The sequence below is a fragment of the Epinephelus fuscoguttatus genome, linkage group LG13 (genome assembly GCF_011397635.1).
Source record: "Epinephelus fuscoguttatus linkage group LG13, E.fuscoguttatus.final_Chr_v1".
In the NCBI taxonomy this organism is placed as follows: domain Eukaryota; kingdom Metazoa; phylum Chordata; class Actinopteri; order Perciformes; family Serranidae; genus Epinephelus; species Epinephelus fuscoguttatus.
The window spans coordinates 29184867-29203081 of record NC_064764.1 but is presented as its reverse complement, the minus strand read 5'-3'; the positions used below and the strand labels follow the sequence as shown (position 1 = coordinate 29203081).

At 41.6% G+C, this 18215-nt stretch overlaps 3 protein-coding genes across 4 annotated transcripts; 2 read left to right on the top strand and 1 right to left on the bottom strand.

Annotated features, from left to right (window-relative positions):
• The first annotated feature begins 944 nt into the window (after positions 1 to 944).
• zgc:162944 (uncharacterized protein LOC569993 homolog) lies at positions 945 to 4850 on the top strand. The gene is made up of 4 exons (XM_049594417.1): positions 945 to 1190; positions 2051 to 2222; positions 2456 to 2654; positions 4362 to 4850. The coding sequence occupies exons 1-4, from the start codon at positions 996 to 998 to the stop codon at positions 4555 to 4557; spliced, it is 762 nt and encodes a 253-aa protein (XP_049450374.1). The 5' UTR covers positions 945 to 995; the 3' UTR covers positions 4558 to 4850.
• Positions 4440 to 11173, bottom strand: acod1 (aconitate decarboxylase 1). 2 transcript variants are annotated; one of them, XM_049594414.1, is made up of 5 exons: positions 10516 to 11173; positions 8125 to 8286; positions 7681 to 7770; positions 7383 to 7582; positions 4440 to 5959 (listed from the first exon to the last, which is right to left on the bottom strand). In XM_049594414.1, exons 2-5 carry the CDS (start codon positions 8200 to 8202, stop codon positions 4999 to 5001), a joined length of 1329 nt encoding a protein of 442 aa, XP_049450371.1. In that variant the 5' UTR covers positions 8203 to 8286; positions 10516 to 11173; the 3' UTR covers positions 4440 to 4998. The 2 variants fall into 2 exon arrangements, with proteins under 2 accessions (XP_049450371.1, XP_049450370.1); XM_049594413.1 differs by lacking the exon at positions 10516 to 11173 and adding an exon at positions 8494 to 9865.
• A 1100-nt stretch (positions 11174 to 12273) lies between these two features.
• Positions 12274 to 14451, top strand: kctd12.1 (potassium channel tetramerisation domain containing 12.1). Its single transcript, XM_049594416.1, has one exon. The coding sequence runs from the start codon at positions 12493 to 12495 to the stop codon at positions 13354 to 13356; it is 864 nt and encodes a 287-aa protein (XP_049450373.1). The 5' UTR covers positions 12274 to 12492; the 3' UTR covers positions 13357 to 14451.
• Positions 14452 to 18215: the final 3764 nt, after the last annotated feature.

Below are 18215 nucleotides of genomic sequence, written 5' to 3'. Positions count from 1 at the left end.
AAATACATAAATATTAATACACATGTAAATAAATTAATACAAAATCAAATATGAAAAGAAATCATTAAATGCAAGAAAAAGTTTTAAAATATCAATAAACACATAAATAAATGAATAAATATCTAAATATTAATACATGTGGAAATAAATTAGTACAAAATTAAATATTAAAAAAAAAATCAATGAATGCAGAAAATAAAATATGGAAATAAGTTCAGAAATGAATAAATATACAATCGTTGTGTCACTTTTGGGACCAATACCCTAGGATTAACTTAAGATTTTATTGAATCAATTACTAGATATAAAATAATATTGATAATAATAACAACAATAATAATAGTAATAATAAATAATATATATAATAAATGAGAATAAATTAGAGAAGAAAAGAAAGCAATATTTAAATGTGCTCTGTCTCATCCACTGCTGACTTATTAAATCTCGGATCTACCAAGTGATATCAGTAATTAATAAGCAAAGTAGTAGAAAAAAAAAACATGAGAGAATTAAGACAAATCACTAACACATATTCAGAATAGATGAGTAAACATCATGCCCTATGTACTCTAATTTAATTCTGCCATCTAGTGGACTCTTTTGTGAATACAATGTAAACCGAATACTATTGATCAGTTCCCCCTCCGAAACTGGTGAAATGGTTGCACCCAATATTAAACTTTAAAAGACGTTAGAAATGTACTTGTTAACAGGGTGTGTTCCGTCGTCTTAACGCGTTATATTTTTACTTGCGAAGACATTTTTACTTTATTTTTATATTTTTTTTTTATCTTTATTTCTACCGTCTACAGTTAAGAAGAACAATTTTGACTTGTTAATACGAACAAAACAGACGTTGAGAGCCCTTTCAGTGTTCCACTTGTTGCAGCAGTGCTCAGGTTCAGACACAAGATGGCGCCGACCAACCGTTAGCTTGTTAGCGCAGAGGAAGAAGACGTAGAAGAAGGGGGCGTCCTCTCCGCTGACAGTCCGCCATGCTCACCCTGCTGAACCACTGTGGTCGTAACTTCCTGACATTCAGGACCGTCCAGACAGTCAGTAAAAGTTACTACACGACACAGATGGGTAAGCGCGTGGCCGTGGTGCTGGCGGGCTGCGGGGTTTATGATGGCAGTGAGATCCACGAGGCCTCCGCTGTTCTGGTCCACCTGAGCAGAGGAGGTGCAAGTGTAAGTTCGTTGAGACTGGTTTGATCTGCATTGACTGTGCTGTGTGTTTTATTTGAGATATATGCACATTTATATACATCACTTTGTTATCAGGAGCTTCCTGTGTGGCCTGATAGAGTGCAACATGTTTGCTCTTTCATTATTTTTATTGTTTGTGACTACATAAAGTTAATACACATGCTGCAGGGTTTGGGGTCAGGTCATGTAGCTCAGACTGTGATTCACATTGTTGATGCACTCTGACTCTGGTCGCCGAAGTTACACAAATTGTGTATAACTTTTTAAAAGGGGGTTTAGGGGCATCTAGCAGTGAGGACTGCAGATTGCAACCAGCTGACACTTCTCCTGGTTAGTATTCCTTCAGTGTTCATTGTTCAGGAGGTGTGTACCAGGAGCCAAATCATCCACAGAGGTCCCTTCCTCTCTAAACAAAAGGACCAGGTGATTTAAACTGGTAAAATGACTGAATAAAGCAGTTTCAGCCAGGAACACTCGTCATAGATTTAATCATTTATTGCAGCAAATGGAAATACAGTTATGTTTCGTGCTGAGGACTCCACTGGGTTGGACAAGCATTGATGGGAAAACAAAAGCCATTATGAGGCTTCAGCAGTCCAAGTTAGACAAAAAAATAAAGTGGGCGTCAGCCAAAGTTTCAGTCTTTTTATTATCCTCCTTGTTTCACTTTTAGGTAATAGTAAATTGAATATCTTTAGATTAGAAATGTTGGTCTGACCAAACAAACAAGTAGCAAACATCATGTTGGATTTCATGTACTTATTGTGATGGACATTTCTTTCAATTAATTGCTAATTAAAAAAAAACTATAACCAGTCTTCGCCTTTGCTTTTTCACTGCAGGTCAACATGTTTGCCCCTAACATCGACCAGATGCACGTGGTGAATCACCTGAAAGGCCAACCGTCTGAGGAGAAGAGAAACGTGTTGGTGGAGAGTGCAAGGCTGGCCCGTGGAAACATCCAGGACCTGTCTAAGCTCAGTGTCAAAGACCACGATGCCATTATATTCCCAGGTTTGTTCTACTACAACATGACAGCCTGCTCCCTTACCACCAGGATTTCATCCTGTTGTGTTCTGGAGGCACTCAATTTGATAAAAGATCGTGTACATCCATTAAAAACCCCATGAGACTGAAGTTGGTGGCCATTTTTAATAGTAACTATTCATGACTAAAAGCATCTCTCCTTTGTCTACCAATGAGTGACTGAATGACCTGAGTAACCGAAATTTTGCAATGTCTCGTAGGTGGTTTTGGGGCAGCGAAGAACCTCTGCACATGGGCGGTGCAGGGGAAGGACTGCTCTGTTAATGACGAGGTCAAGGCCACGCTGCAGGCGTTTCATGGCGAGGGTAAACCCATCGGCCTCTGTTGCATCTCACCTGTCCTGGCTGCCAAGGTGTTTCCCGGCTGTGAGGTCACTGTCGGTATCGAGAAGGATGAGAAGTGAGTCCAACTTGCCTGAGCACCCCAGATATGTAGTAAAGGGGAACTCCACTGATTTTACACATCAAAGTTTATGTTGAGGAGTACAGCTGCATATGTGAAAGCAGTTGTATAAAACCTTTTGTGGCTCCAGAGGGAGCTGTGTGAAGTCTGACAAATTGATGTCAAGTTTGAAAATGAATTAATGGGTGTGGAGTTAAAAAGAAATGAGCTTACAAAACCTGTGTAGCCCGCTCCTCATCTCTGCTTCAGGTTAGAAACTTGAGGATGATACTACTATAAGACTGACAAGATGCATTGTGGGTAATGTAGGCAGCAGAATTTGACAAAGTTAAATAATGTGTGTAATAAAGAACACAATATACAGTGTTACAGTCAAGGGGTTATCTCTGGGTCTGAAAAGTGATGCCAGAAGTGCCTAAAGTGCATTCTTTCTAATGACCAGCAGAGGGCGGCTTCATCTGATTGTATAGAAGTCTATGGGAAGAAGACCCAACTTCTTACTTGATTTATAATTATCTCAGTAAACATTTTCCTCATGAGTTTATAATCTTAATCACTAGTTTCAAGTCATCTTCTCTCTTTGCAAAATATCAGTTTTTATCAACATTTAATTGGAACATATACCAGATTTGTGTATTCATGTGTAAATATGTACATCTTACTCATGACTTGCCCAGGGTTTTGCACAACCTTTTTAAGTCTTCCTCAGACATTCACTCATATTCCGCAAAGCACTATTATGGACTTTTATCTTCTGTGGACTTTCATTAATCAATATTTATTGAAATACAAAGGATCATCTCTTTGGAGCAAACTACTTCCATCTCTACAATCAACACTTATATTATTTAAAAACATCTGAAAAGGACTCTAATGTGAAAGTACACTTAACACTTTGTTGACTCATTTGTACAGTGACTAAGCCTAAACTTAAAGCCACTGAGGGGCTGCATTGACAGGATACTTACTAATTGAAACGCTAACCGATTGCTACTCATCAGGTGAAAACACTCCTTCTTCTTCTTTGATGCATACTTTATTTGTCACCACTGTAGTCTTTAGTGAATCGGTGTCCATAAACCTTTCAAAGGTACAAACTTTCACCATTACATTGAGCAGTGTACACCTGACTTGATGTTTTCCCCAGTCTAGCAACACTAGTCCATCAGTGAATGGTTCCTACCTGTATTAGCAGACACCCATGACAGTACAGTGACCCCTACTGGACAAATTAGCAACCTACACACGTTTCACTCCATGGATGGCTCCTATATTTAATGCATTTTAGCTTGTAAATATTTTAACATTTTTGTATTACTGCTTAGTCTGGAACTCTTGTTCAATTATGCAGTCTTTGTTTTTATCTTATTCTTTTTATATAGGATTGTAGTTATTGAACAGGGGGAGGTATCTTCATACGCCATTTTTGGCTTCTGACCTCCCCTACACAATGATTAAACCTTTAATTTATTTTTCCCTGTGTTTTCTTTCTAGGTATGTTCAAATAAATTAATTAAACTTGTAGCCTGGAATTTGAGAGGATTTGATTTTACAGTATAGTAAGACCTAGAATTGTGACACGTGAAGAGCATGACACGTCTTTTCATTACACATATTGTTTGTGTGTGCGACATATAAACCTCTGAATCCTTTAAAGCAGTTAAATATTGTGCAATGCTTCTTTTTCTTCTCTCTCCCTCTCAGGTATCCTGACACTACCGACACTGCAGCGGCCATCAACCAGCTGGGCTGCAAGCACGTGAGTAAGGGCGTCGGCGAGAGCCACGTGGACGAGAAGAACAAGCTGGTCACCACGTCTGCATTCATGTGCAACGCTCCCATACATGAGATATTTGATGGGATCGGAGCGATGGTGAAGGACGTGTTGAAACTCGCTTAATTGCACTAATACCCAAACAGAAAAGAATGGGGGGCTGTCGTTTTAGAGAGCTTGTGTCACAGTAACTCCTTCATCAAAAGCACATTCAGATGCTCTTAAAATATACATGTTTGTACAAGTAATGTGCACAGCATGGTCTGATTTATTTTGCAGAAATTTCTGTTTGACTCAGTTTTATTGGATTATGTTGTGATGCATTCGATCAGCATCGTGTCGGCAATGTTAATCACATTTTAGAAAATCAACAGCAGCTGTGGTGAAGTACAAACAATGCAATAAAACAAAGAAGTTCACTTTTCAGTTCCTTTATTTCTTAGTCCATGAAAGAAAAAGGATGAATAAATATTTACATTATGATTCTTGTGGAAAAATTCAAAGTATTATTTGACATCACACACATATAACACACTCACTACACCGGCCTCATCACACACTGTATAATCACACTCTCTGTGTGCTGTATAACTGCTCCTGTTGACCACTTGTCATTCTCAGATATGAACCCAAGACTGAGCACCTTCTCACTCTCTCAATGTTTCCTATCACGTCAATCACACCCTCCACTCCCTCTGAGCACAACACTGAGGAAGCGTTCATGCAAAACTTCTCTACCAGGTCCTCCTGACTCAGCGGCTTCCTCCAGTGGCCATAAAAGGTATTACACCTGGCTGTAAAACTATGCCCCTGCTCTGTTTCGATCTCCACCTCACAGTACATCTTGTCAAAGCTGGGCTGATTATCTTTCGGGGTCTCCACCTCCACTTTGGTCAACAGCTCCTTCAGAGCAGGCCGGTTAATCTGAGCATCACTGAAAGACGAAACTGTCACTTTGTTATCCAGCAGGGCAGAAGAGGCGTTGAACTGGAATGAGTGCCTGGCTTGGTGCTCTGTGGCAGGTAAGGGGCAGTCAACGTACTTAGATGGAGGCACTCGAAGTGTGACATGTGTGATCTGGCTGAGGTCAAAGTGCCCCAGTGTGTTTTCAAGCTTTTCACGGGCTGCCAGCGCCGCGTCCACAACCCAGTGCATCCCCAGATGAGCAGGGATGCGCTTGATGGCCACATCCTGGTCTTCCAGAATCCATTTAAAGTCAGCAGAAGGAGAAACTTCCATGGGTGAAGGACTGTAGTCTTTGTAGTAAACGCCAAACCCAGAGTTCAGATCCAGGATGGCCGGATTCCCCTCCAGTCCCATCTGGGCCAGCCGAGCGGCCTCCAGGCCTCTCTGAGCAGCATTACCAATATGGAGAGGTTTGGTTTGTGTGGCGGCGTTGGCTAAGGGAGCCCCAGCGGAGGAGGCTGCAACAGCCAGAGCATGACCGCACTGTGCGGGGGACAGACCCAGGAGCTTAGCTGAGGCTGCGGCACTGCCCATCACGCCAACAACACTGGGAGGGTGGAATCTGGGTGTGGGAAAGAGAAGGAAAGATGAAGAGAACATTCAGATCTAATTGAGTTTAACAACTGAACTGATGATGATTTGAACCAGATGATTGATGCTGATTTATTTATTAGCTGATTGACGGAAAATTAATTGGCAGCTATTTTCAGAATCGAAATGTGAGAATAACTTTTCCAACATAAATGCTAAACATTTATTGGTTTCAGTCTCTCAAATTGGAGTGTTGATGAGTCTTGATGAACTGAAGTCATAGGGGTCTGCCGTTAACAACAGCAGAACTACACTAAAACATTGGTGTATAAACTCCCACAACTGGTGCAGTATAATTCAAGTCTCATTTATCATCATATGCTCATCAGCACTTCCCAAACACATGCATTTTTTGCAAAAACAGTACCATTTAACCTAAAGTAAAACTTTGCTCTCTTCAAAGCCAGACTTCATTTTTAAAAAACAGTCATTTTACCTCGCTGAACACAGGAGCTGCTGGTCTACCACTGCCTCAGGCAGTTAGTTTGTGTTATTGTGTGACTTTGTTAAATCGAAACTGACTGTTTCACACATCAAAGTTTCTGAAAATTACAGTTTTTCTCAATGGAGTCTGGCTTTGAAGAGAGCACAGATAAGTGTCAGTTTTAGTTCCTCATCGGAAAAAGCTGTGTGTTTGGGGAGTACAGACTACAGAGCATAAGACTGGATAAATGAAACTTGGATTACTGCATGAGTTGTGTGGGAGTTTGTAAACAGATGTTTTAATATAGTTTGGCTAATGTTGCACGAGGAACCCCGATGACTTTAATTCATCAAGTAGTTTCATGAAGAGTTTTTGGATTCCCTCGATCACTGTAGAATTGTGGGAGAAATTAACAAAGTCAAGGTAACACAGGGTGTTTAACTGATATACAAATGGTCATTTTGTGGGTGAAGTATTTCTTTAACAGAATTTGTGATGGACATTTTTCACTACTTTCTGACATTTTATAAGCTGAATGATTAATTGATTTGTCAAGAAAATATTGGATGCAGTGGTTAACATTGTTGCCTCACACCAAGAGGGTTCCTGGTTCGAACCCCAGGGTGGGGGAGTCTCCTTGTGCGGAGTTTACATGTTCTCCCCCATGTCAGCGTGGGTTTTCTCCATGTACTCCGGCTTCCTCCCACAGTCCAAAGACATGCAGGCTAGATTAACTGATGACTCTAAAATTGTCTGTGAGTGTGAATGGTTGTCTGTCTCTATGTGTCAGCCTTGTGATAGTCTGGTGACCTGTCCAGGGTGTACCCGACCTCTCACCAAATGTCAGCTGGGATAGGCTCCAGCCCCCCAAATACCACCTGAGGTAGGTGTTGTTCTTTTAGCAATCTGGGTGAATCAACCCTTGAACACTCAACAGTCTGATGTTGGTTAATATGACAAAATACCTCACCTCTCTGGGATGTTGTAGGCCTCTCTGGAGAACCTCATGAGTCTACCCTGCACCTCGATGCCAACGTTAAAGGCCAGCAGCAGGTCGAGACCAGAGGGCTGACTGGGCAGCGTCTCTGCCAGAGCCAGCAGGGCTGGTAGCACAGCGCCTGAGGGATGAGTAGCAGGGTGCCAAGTGTCGTCAAAGTCCATGGAGTGAACCTAAAAAATGTGACAGAACGGATAACCACAGGTCAAACCACCACCATATCATGCTTATGTTTACTTTATATCATGATGCACTTATTTACTGAGCTTACCGCAACGCCGTTGACAAATGCTGCATAATGGGGAGGAAGAGTTATCTCTGATCTACCCCAAACACTGCTCTGCTCATGAGATGTGAACAACTGCAATCAGGCAAGGACAAGTTTGCAATTAAATATGGATGTGAGCTCAACAAACAAAAATGATGGACAAATAGCAGCATAAAAGGGATTGTATCAGCTAATTGGACTAAGGAAGCAGACTTATAGTGTCAACATCCCATAGAAAGGGAAATTAATCACAGTACACAACAGTTAATTAGAGGTTTTGTCAGCTGTAGAAGACAGTGCCTGAGTTTCTGATCAACACAGACAAATATTACTAGGACATATCCTGAAGAAAATATAAGCCATCCTCGTAGTGTTTTAAATCAAATCTGTTGTCATATGCCATATTTTAGTAGGTACACACCACTCCAGTCGAGCAGTTTGCCGTACCTGGCTGTACTTGAGAGCCTTGTTAAAGACAGCTGTCCTGGTTCCTAACAGCCCAACGCCCAGGTTGTCCAGCATCATCCTTTTGCTCCTGTTAATCACACCATCTGTCAGCTGGGTGATGTTAAGGGCATGGATGGCAGCTCCAAAGCTCTCTGTAATACCCTGGAAAGGTGAAACAGGGTCGGTCAGATGCAAACATCCCCAGAGACAGCACAGTTGTTCAGGATGTAATCAGGCTCAAATATGCAGCATCTATTCGTCTTTAACCACAAAATACTCTCCAAAAGCTGCCTGAAAACTCAAATAGTGAAATGCTAAAAAAAAATGTAATCTGTGAAAATATCTAAGTATGAATGAAAACAGTCAAACCTTGCGTAGCATTGCTGTCGCCCAACAATGTCTTCAAGTGATAAAGCATCCAAGTGCTGCCACCTTTTATACGCAACAACACAATCTGAGCACTGACTGGCCAAATTTCCAAAGTGGCTAAAACTCACCATGATGAGAAGTGGGAACTTTCACAATGAGTTGCCGTCACCACATCGAATTGGGAAATGAGTCTCCAAGCACTCACAGACAATCACATGACAATGAAGATGTCACATTTTTAAATAGCTGGGAAAGTAATAATTACTAAATACCAGCTTTGACCCCAGCTGTGGGGTCATAAAAGTTTGTGGTGACTGCATTAAAGAGCCTGTAGGCTGCATTAAAGAGCCTGTAGGCTGCTAAACTCAGATCTAGACCCATTATTGTTTGCACGTAGACACAGGAGGAACAACTCTGACCAACTTTCAGTGGTTCATAAAGTACTCAGAGCCTTTATTAAAGTGGAAGTGGAAATACTGTGGTCAGTTAATGAGGGTTTATCTTATGTCTTAACATTGGAGGGGGATACATATGAAACGGGGGAACTGAGGGGCCTCTACCAGCAATTAATTACTGCATCCTGATGAATTTTTATGCACCAGTTTGTAAAAAGTAACTTTAAGTGTCAAATAATTGTAATGGAGTAAAAAGTACTGACCTGTAATTAAATAGAGGTAAAATATAGCACAAAATAGACATATTCAAGTAAAGACCAAGCATGTTTAAAATTAGTTCTCTGTAGGGGACATGACACTGAGGGCTCTAATTTTAACACTATGCATGCAGTCTATTTGAGTCCTGATGAACTGTACAAAGGACATCTTGGACTTTCTAGTGATGTAACGCACATGAGGATGTGACCAACAGTGTCTCTTCAACATGGTGGGAATTTTATGGCAGTGAGAGAGATCTAGGAGCAAATTAATAAAGATGTATTGTTTCTGTTCTTCATAAGGATGTTTTTTTACTTTAAAAAGTCTTAAGTATACAATATTAAGATTTTAGAAGTCTATGTTGATTTAAAGCCTTTAAAAGTGCAAATTTATACCTCTTAAAACCCACACATAAAACATAAATATGCCAGTCCATTTGTTTTACTTGCCATTCCTTTGCCAAACTCTAGATATTTAATTGTTCTATAACTGGGCCCAATGATTGACCCTGACCTGGGGAGCACACTGGTTGTTGCTGGTTGTGAACGTTAAATTGTGGTTACTGTACTTAGTGTTGCTGTAATTTGAAGCATTGTCTGGCACAAGAATTTCCTTCAGGGCAAATAAAGTTCTAATCAATTGAATTGAACTAAATTAACCAAAGGAACACAACATGTTAAAGTCCTGGTTGTCTAGGATTTAAAGTCACTGACTATGAATTCACAATGCCTTAACAGTGTATAAATATCTGATACAGACAAAGTGTTACCACTGATTTAGTCCCAGTTCTCAAGAAGCACTGCTGTCTGTTCACACAGTCACGTAATGAGAACTTATCTTCCATTTGTTGACAAAAAGCCAGACCTCACAAGGTTAACCATTTCAAGGTTAAGGGTTCTGGTGAAGATTAGGGTTAAGTGAAAGTTAAGGAGAGGTTTAGGGTTAGGTGAGTCGTGGTTATGGTTTATCTTAAATACGTTTTTAGGGAATTAATTTCCTTCAGACATCAATGCAACGCTTTGGTCTGAATCACGGTTATTATACTTCACTAAAACTAAACTAGATGTTAAAAAACACTGAAATACTGAACTGAAATAAAAATGAAGACTTAACTTTAGAGATAAACAAATGAGCTGAAATGACATTGTGTACTTACAAAACTAAATAAAATTATACAAGAAATCTTTAGTTTTAGTCTTTGGCAATTTGGTCAATATTTGTTAGCACAACAAGCTTAAGGAAGATGAGGAAAAATAGGGAAGTGGTGCACTGGGTTAAAGCCCTGTGTGGTTAATTGTAAAAAAAAAAAAAAAAATCAGATGTGCAGATGCAAATAATCACATAAAGATGAAAGAATTGGCCAGCTCACTCAGTGTGAAAGTCCATGGTGCAGGCAGACAGTCCAAAAATACATCCGAGGCACTCTGACTGTAGTTAAAAATCCATTATTGATACATGGATAAACCAGCACGTTTTGACTAGAGAGTCTTCATCAGGGTGTAAAATGCATTGGAAACAGGTGTGCAATGAGAGAATTCATGTGGAGGTCATGTGACACAGGTCCCATGATATATTGGTGTAGCCCTGTTAGACAAAAAACACACTGAAAGAAATTGCAAAATGAGGGAAATGCACTATTCATCTAGTAACAAGAATAAAAACTTCAATCCCAAATAAAAAGAACAGTGAAATAAAGTAAGACTTGATTTATATTGTGACAAACCTGCACATTAAGTGACGGAAAATGAAAAATATCCGGTAAAATATATGATAAAGACAAGAAACAATATGTACAATAGTGTGGACAGACAACAAACTCATAACATATATAAGGTTGAAATATTCACAAAGAGTTTTATAACTAACTAAAGGACATGACCGTAGGGATAGGGTTAAAACTAAACATATAAGCATGAGGAGGTGTTGGTGCATATTTTTATTGAGATTTGGATCTCTACATCTGAGGCAACTGCCTTCACAAACTGTTTTGTTTGTATTGTAATATTCATTCTGAACTTCCTAAATCTTGCCCCTGACAAAGCCACCACCCTAAAACTAATATCGAAACTAATAAAAACTAATGCCTAACTTTTTTCCCACTAAAAACAGAACTGAAACGAGGAAACCTATTCTAGGAAACTGAAACTAGACTGAGCTGAAAAATAAAAATAAATATATAAAAGTTAATGAAAAATAAAAAAAAAAGACTATAATAACTCTGGTCTGAGTTATGCTCTGGACAAGAAGGAGCAGAGCCGCCTCCTCTTCCTCAGGAGGCTCAGATCTTTTGGCTTTTGCAAGGATTTGCTGTTCAGGTTTTATCAGACTGTGGTGGCAAGTGCCCTGTTTTATGCTGCAGTCTGTTGGGGAAGCAGCATGACAGGCAAAAACAACAGACGTCTGGACAATGTGGTTAAAAAGGCCAGCTCAGTGATGGGCATGGGACTGGACCCACTGGGAATGGTGGTGGAGGGACGCACATGGAATAAGCTGCAAGCCATAATGGACAATGTCAACCACCCTCTCCACAACATCTTGGCTGGACAGAGGAGCAGCTGCAATGAGCGACTGGTCTCACTGCGCTGCAGGACTGAGAGGTTTAGAAGATCACTTTACCCTACAGCCATTAGGCTTTCTAACACCTCACAATGCCCCCTATCTATCTATCTATCTATCTATCTATCTATCTATCTATCTATCTATCTATCTATCTATCTATCTATCTATCTCTAACTTCGTGAGTGCCTTGATAATTGGTATTTTCACTTCACCAAAGGGCTGTTTGATGATGTGTGTGATGGCTGCATTTCCATCAGAGCTGCAATAGGTGTCACTCTTTCCATATTTTGCAAACATGTCTTGACTTCAAAGCTAAAATAACTGTATTGTTGAGAACACACAATAAGAGATATTGTGTCTTCTTGTGGATTTCTGTAACACATTTCATTAATTAAATAATTATCAGGAGGTGAACTACATTTATATTTGTGCCAGACAGGGCAGGAGAAAAACTAAATGGCTCACAACCAGATGTGGATGTTTGCTCAAAGTGATGCTGGAAGACACACACACACACACACACACACACACACACACACACACACACACACACACACACAAAGACAGAGAGAGAAGGCTGCACATGCACTGACACACGAGACCGCTCGCTTATATTTTGGGCAGGACCGTCATGTTATAGTTACATGTTAATTTTACAGTCAACCCCTCCGTCGCGCTCGCGCACTCACGCACGCACGCGGTAAGCCCAGGCTTTATAAACACGCCGCTGCCACTTAGTTGCTCAGTGTTTCCACTGATCCCACATCAGTGCAGCGGCTCAGAGAAGATGGCACTGGCCGACACAGAGCGCGGAGTGTCCAGCTGCGGCGGTGACTCCCCGTTCTCAGAGATCATCGAGCTGAATGTCGGCGGACAGGTTTATGTCACCAGGCACAAAACTCTCATCGCAGTCCCAGACTCGCTGCTGTGGACCATGTTCAGCAAGAAGTCACCCAAGGAGTTGGCGAGAGACAGCAAAGGGCGCTTCTTCTTGGATAGAGATGGGTTCCTGTTCCGCTACATCCTAGATTACCTCCGGGACCTGAACTTGGTGCTGCCGGACTACTTCCCCGAGAAAAGTCGGCTGCAGAGGGAGGCTGACTTTTTCCAGCTGCGGGACCTCGCCAAGCGCCTCAGCCCCCGGGTGAGTAAGGACAACTCAATCAGCGAGGAGATCAGCCAGAGCGACACTGAGGAGGGCGCGCAGCAGTGCGGCTCATCCGGCGGCATGGAGACTTTACGCGCCATGTCGGTCAGCGGGGCCATGCGCTCCCCGTCCCTGGACTCCAGGAAGTCGGGCTATATCACGATAGGATACCGCGGCTCGTACACCATTGGCAGGGACATCCAAACCGACGCCAAGTTCAGGAGAGTGGCGCGCATCACGGTTTGCGGGAAGACGTCTCTGGCCAAAGAGGTGTTTGGGGACACGCTGAATGAGAGCAGGGACCCGGACAGGCCCCCGGAGAGATACACATCCCGGTACTATCTCAAGTATAATTTTCTAGAGCAGGCGTTTGACAAGCTGACAGAGGTGGGCTTCCACATGGTGGCCTGCAGCTCCACAGGCACCTGCGCCTACACCAGCAATGATCCAAACGAGGACAAAATCTGGACAAGCTACACTGAATATGTCTTCTGTCGGGATTAACAGCAGCAGCAAACATGTCGAGTTGATGTACATAGACATTTCATAACCTAGAGGGGAATGTCTTTACATAGTCTTGCATTTGCTGTGTTGAATGGTGAAATTTGTCAAGGGCGACTGCAAAAATATTGCTCCATTATTCTAAGAATAGCCAGTATTACCACTTCTGTGGTCAAATCAGAGACAAAACATTCCTAAAAAGATTCATGGAAATTTGGATGTTCAAAGTGAGCCGAGCATTGTTAGAGTTTGACACACCCATGCTAAAAAACACCCAACAAAATGCCATCATCTCCACTTCACAGAACTGCATATCAATGTTTCAGTCACATCTGACTCAGTGCTGTGTGAATTGAGCGGCATCCAAGAACAGAGAAGCAGCAATTAGTATTCAGTGTCATTGTAACTTCTAGGCTTGCTTGATCACGTTTTGGCCAAGTTTTGTATTATCTAATAGGGTCTTCTTATACATAGCAGTTCCATCGCTGACATGACTGTAAGTGTATGTGCTTGCTTGGTAGAGTTGTGCTTGTTAAACCTGTTCAGATGAAATAAAATCTTACACTCGGCTCTTCTCAGCCCCCTTTTGCCAATCATATCGTCTTCTTGAAACGTCTCTGCACAGAATGACAAAAGTGCTGGCATTTATCTCCCTCCAACCTTTTCAACTTTACTCAGTGGAGAATCAAAGAGTCAGCCTCAAAGAGAGATGCCCTACCCAGGGACGTCAGCGCGTCATGGCACTGAAGCTGCCAGCTCAACAAAATCTGTCACACGGTTTTAACCCCAGAAGAAGCTGCACAGAGCTGAAATGTGATCAGCAGCAAGGATGACTTAGAAAATCCTGACAGGAACTTTCCTTTGCTCTGACTTCATCTATCACATTGTATCTATTTTCTCTTCGGCTCAGCCCTGTTATTAAATCACCCAAGCAGAAAACCTCCACATCTGAATATAGTTTGCATGTAAATACTGGAGGAGGAACCGTGTCCACCTATTTATTTTGTCACACACATTCAGTCGAACGCCATGTGGATGCAAATAGTGCAGCTGCACACACATGATGTCATTATCATTTCAAGTGTAAATAATGAAAGGGTCCAGCTGCACACAAATAGGAGGGTCCAGTCTGCCAGGGAGAATGAATGGAGCGCGGATTGGTGCACCTCTGCAGCAAGAGCAGAATTGCTTGACTGCCTAGTGTACAGCCAGCTCTGGATTATGTGTTTCATTCAAACAGGCACGGGAAAAAAATGGCCTTACATTCAGAGCCATGAGTGGGATGATAGAACACCAGAGGCTTATAGACCAGATGCAGTGATGTAACCCCCAGTAGGGGTCTGGGGACATCCTCAGGGGGGGAACATCTTCAGTTTCATGTGCTAAATCTGTCAGTATGGTTTGGCTGAATTTTAGATTTAAAAAGTTGGGAAATCTGCTGTTTGGACAGGATAAAAAAAATATCTCTGAGACAGAGATCTGCTCAGTTTAGGGATCGTTGTGGATACAGAAATGACTCAAAAGAAGATTACTGTAATTATCTAGGCAGGCCTTTTTCATTGAAGACAGTTTGGTCACAGGTGTAAAAAATAAATTCAATGTTAGCTACTTCAGTTTCAGGGTGCTGGTGTTGTGCGTGCTGGCCCACTGTCACAGTGTCATGGCTTACTGGGACACCTGAACAGAACAGAGACATTGCTATTGTTATTAGTGATGCCTGTGCTTTCCCTACAGTGACAGGTTGACCCAGAGACCGTCTTGCAATGGAATCACTCCAGCTGTGACTTAAAACATTTTATTATTTATTCTATTTAACCAGATAAAAACCAACTGAGATAAAATGTTCATTAATGGTGACCTGGCCAAGAGGGCAGCAATCGATTACACGTCGATTATATGTCAATTACACATTGATTACACATTGATTACATGTTGATTACACCCTGATGAGATGTAGATTACATACTTAACACAGAATACAATACAGCACATCATAATTGGTATTTTGCGTGCAGGACAAGAAGACGAATGTACACAGATAATGTACAAAACATACAGATAAAAAGGCATTAACACATGTTAAAATTGTTATGCTTTGTGCTTTGTGGTAAGGACTTCTGTTGGCTTTTGTTTAAATCCATAGACTGTAAAAATACTGGACATAGCTACTGTGACATCACCCATAGTTTGTGGACTCCCGTGCATCAGCATTATGACTGTCACCATCGCCATCTTGCCTTTTTGGAGCCAGAAGTGACCATACTGGGCAAGACGTTGGCACTGAAGAGCAAGGGGTGGACTTGACTGAGAACCCCAGGACACTATCAGCAGACAGCCTGTCATTCAAAAGCGGCCTGTCCTTAATTATACTTACCTTTTAGCCTTAATAAAATGTAAACTGTTGAGTTACATAAAATAATTCATTAGGAAGGGGGGAATTAGCTTTAGAGATCAAAACCTTTTTTTGTACCTTTTTCCATCTTCGACTGCAGCCTTTGCTTTGTTATCAACTACACACATGTAGAGTTTTGTGACTGCATCTTGCACAGTTGCATTGTTATTGCCTTGACAAAAACCTGTCCACAGACAGACAGACATATGTGGTGGTTCTCGCCACAATAGATGTCTCCACAACGACATTTCACCATGATGACACACACACACAGACTCACTAGGAGAAAACAACACCAGCTGCGTCACGTTATTGCCACGGCTGGTAAATATCTGGTGTGAAAATGACCTAAATGGTCAGCTTCAACTTCATAAAACAAACTTAAATCAAGCATGACGAGCAGTTTGTCGTCCTTTACAAGCACATTGACAGTCGGTCAACAAGTAAATTAAAAATAGACATGACTGAGCTTTGATGCTTGCCTTAAACACTAATCTGGATTTCCTGACAGTTATCTTGAAGTGAAGTGGATGATTTTGGGGAAGCATGCTTTATTTGAATACCTAAATTAGCTCCATTATTTGTTTCAGTATTACAAGAAAAAGCTTAAATGTACTTGTGGCTTCTTTGAGTTAAATTCCCAAAAACATGAGGCAGTCTACATGACTGTGCAGGTCAACCGTATCCAGATTGGGTGACACACCGCAGAAGTAGCAGCTGTAACTGAGATGATTGTCCACGGACATCTGCAGAAATATCAACTGTGATACACACAAATATATCTGCTGCTGTAAACCGATAGCCAAGATATTGTCACACTTCATGTAAATTAGTCTTTGTCCTATAGGTGTTGTTTCAGCAAGCTGGTCTTTTGCTTTAAATCAATGTGTTGCATCCTCGAAAACAAAGACTTCACAGACACAATAAGGCGAAACAATCAGGGCGAACACATGATGTCTCATAAAATATGTCCAATTTCAAACAATCCCATTTTGGATGGATTTTGTTTGCCATGGTGTTCAGAGCTGGCAACACATGTAGTGATCTTGAGATTTGAATAACTGTCACGCCAAACCCTGCACGGTCCAGTTCTCTCCAGACACTGATAATATTAAAATTTGGAAATAGGCCCAGAGCTTATATTAAACCTCTTTGATGTTTTTTTTTTCGTGTAAATGTCCAAAAAAAAGTACCAGACAGCAATAATTACTCTATATCAGCTTTCATCTGACCACATGCAAGGAAACACACTGAATCTGTCACCAGTCCATCCCAGATATCAGCCTACAAACAATCACTGACTCACACCCACATTTACACACAGTACAGTATGAGTATCTGCACAACACTTGCATATCTCTGGACTGTGGGAGGAAACCCACTCGAACATGTGCAGCAAAGGCTGTCATTCAATGCTGAACAAAAAACGTTCAAGCTGTTGCAACACATGCAGATACAATCCCATCGTATGCTTGCGGGAATGATTACATTTCAGCCAGGATTTTATACCTCCCCTACGGACACTTATTATCTGTAATTTGAATTAAATGATAAGAAAATACATAATAAGAAAGTCCAGTTGAATATAGAGACATCACCCCACTATCCCTCTGCTTCACTCCCCACTGCTGTGGACTGCTTCCGTAGGAGGAGACTGGGCAGCAGCTTGGGAGATGGACCTCCAGTTGGTGGCTGAAGCACCTTGAATTTGGCCAGCTTAAACCCAACAGTGCTGGGTGTCACAGCAGGTTGGTGGCCAGCGGCAGAGCTGGGTCTAACTTGTGTAACTGCAGCAACAGGAAGTTTGCTAATCTGAGGAAAGTTGGGGCCATGTACTATATGATAAAGATGGAAGACATGACAACTTCCGCAAAACTGAGGCCAAATCATTCAGACATTCAGATGTCCTGTCCCCGACAGCTGGGGTTAGCATTGGCTGGATTCGGGTTGCTTCAGCCACTGACTGAGGCTCAGTCTCCGGAGCTGCTGCCTGCTATCCTCGTGGTGAGGTGGTCTGTAGTGGCAGGGAGTGAGGCAGAGAAGACACAAGGCTCTAGCTTACGTTAGTTACATAAGCATGAACTTTGATTAGCCGCAGTCACGCACCTTCGGCTTTGGCTAGCACAGGGGTAGGCAACCTGCAGCACTGGAGCCATACGTGGCTCTTTAGCCCCTCTCCAGTGGCTCTCGGTGGCTTTGACAAAAAATATCACATGAAAATGAATAACTTTCCTCTAAATTTTTCCAGACCTCAACAGCGGTGGCTAGTCTTGAGCCTCCCTAGCTAGGCCAGCAATGGATTCCAAATCCATAAAAGTAAAAGTCTCAGAGGAAAACACAAATCAAAATATCATAGATATCCCACTGCAGAGGAGCCATCTTGTGTAAAGGCTAATTTAGACCTAATAGTACTGTAAGGCTCAAATATGTTTTGCGACTCCAAGCAGATTTTTAAAAATTATTTTTGGTC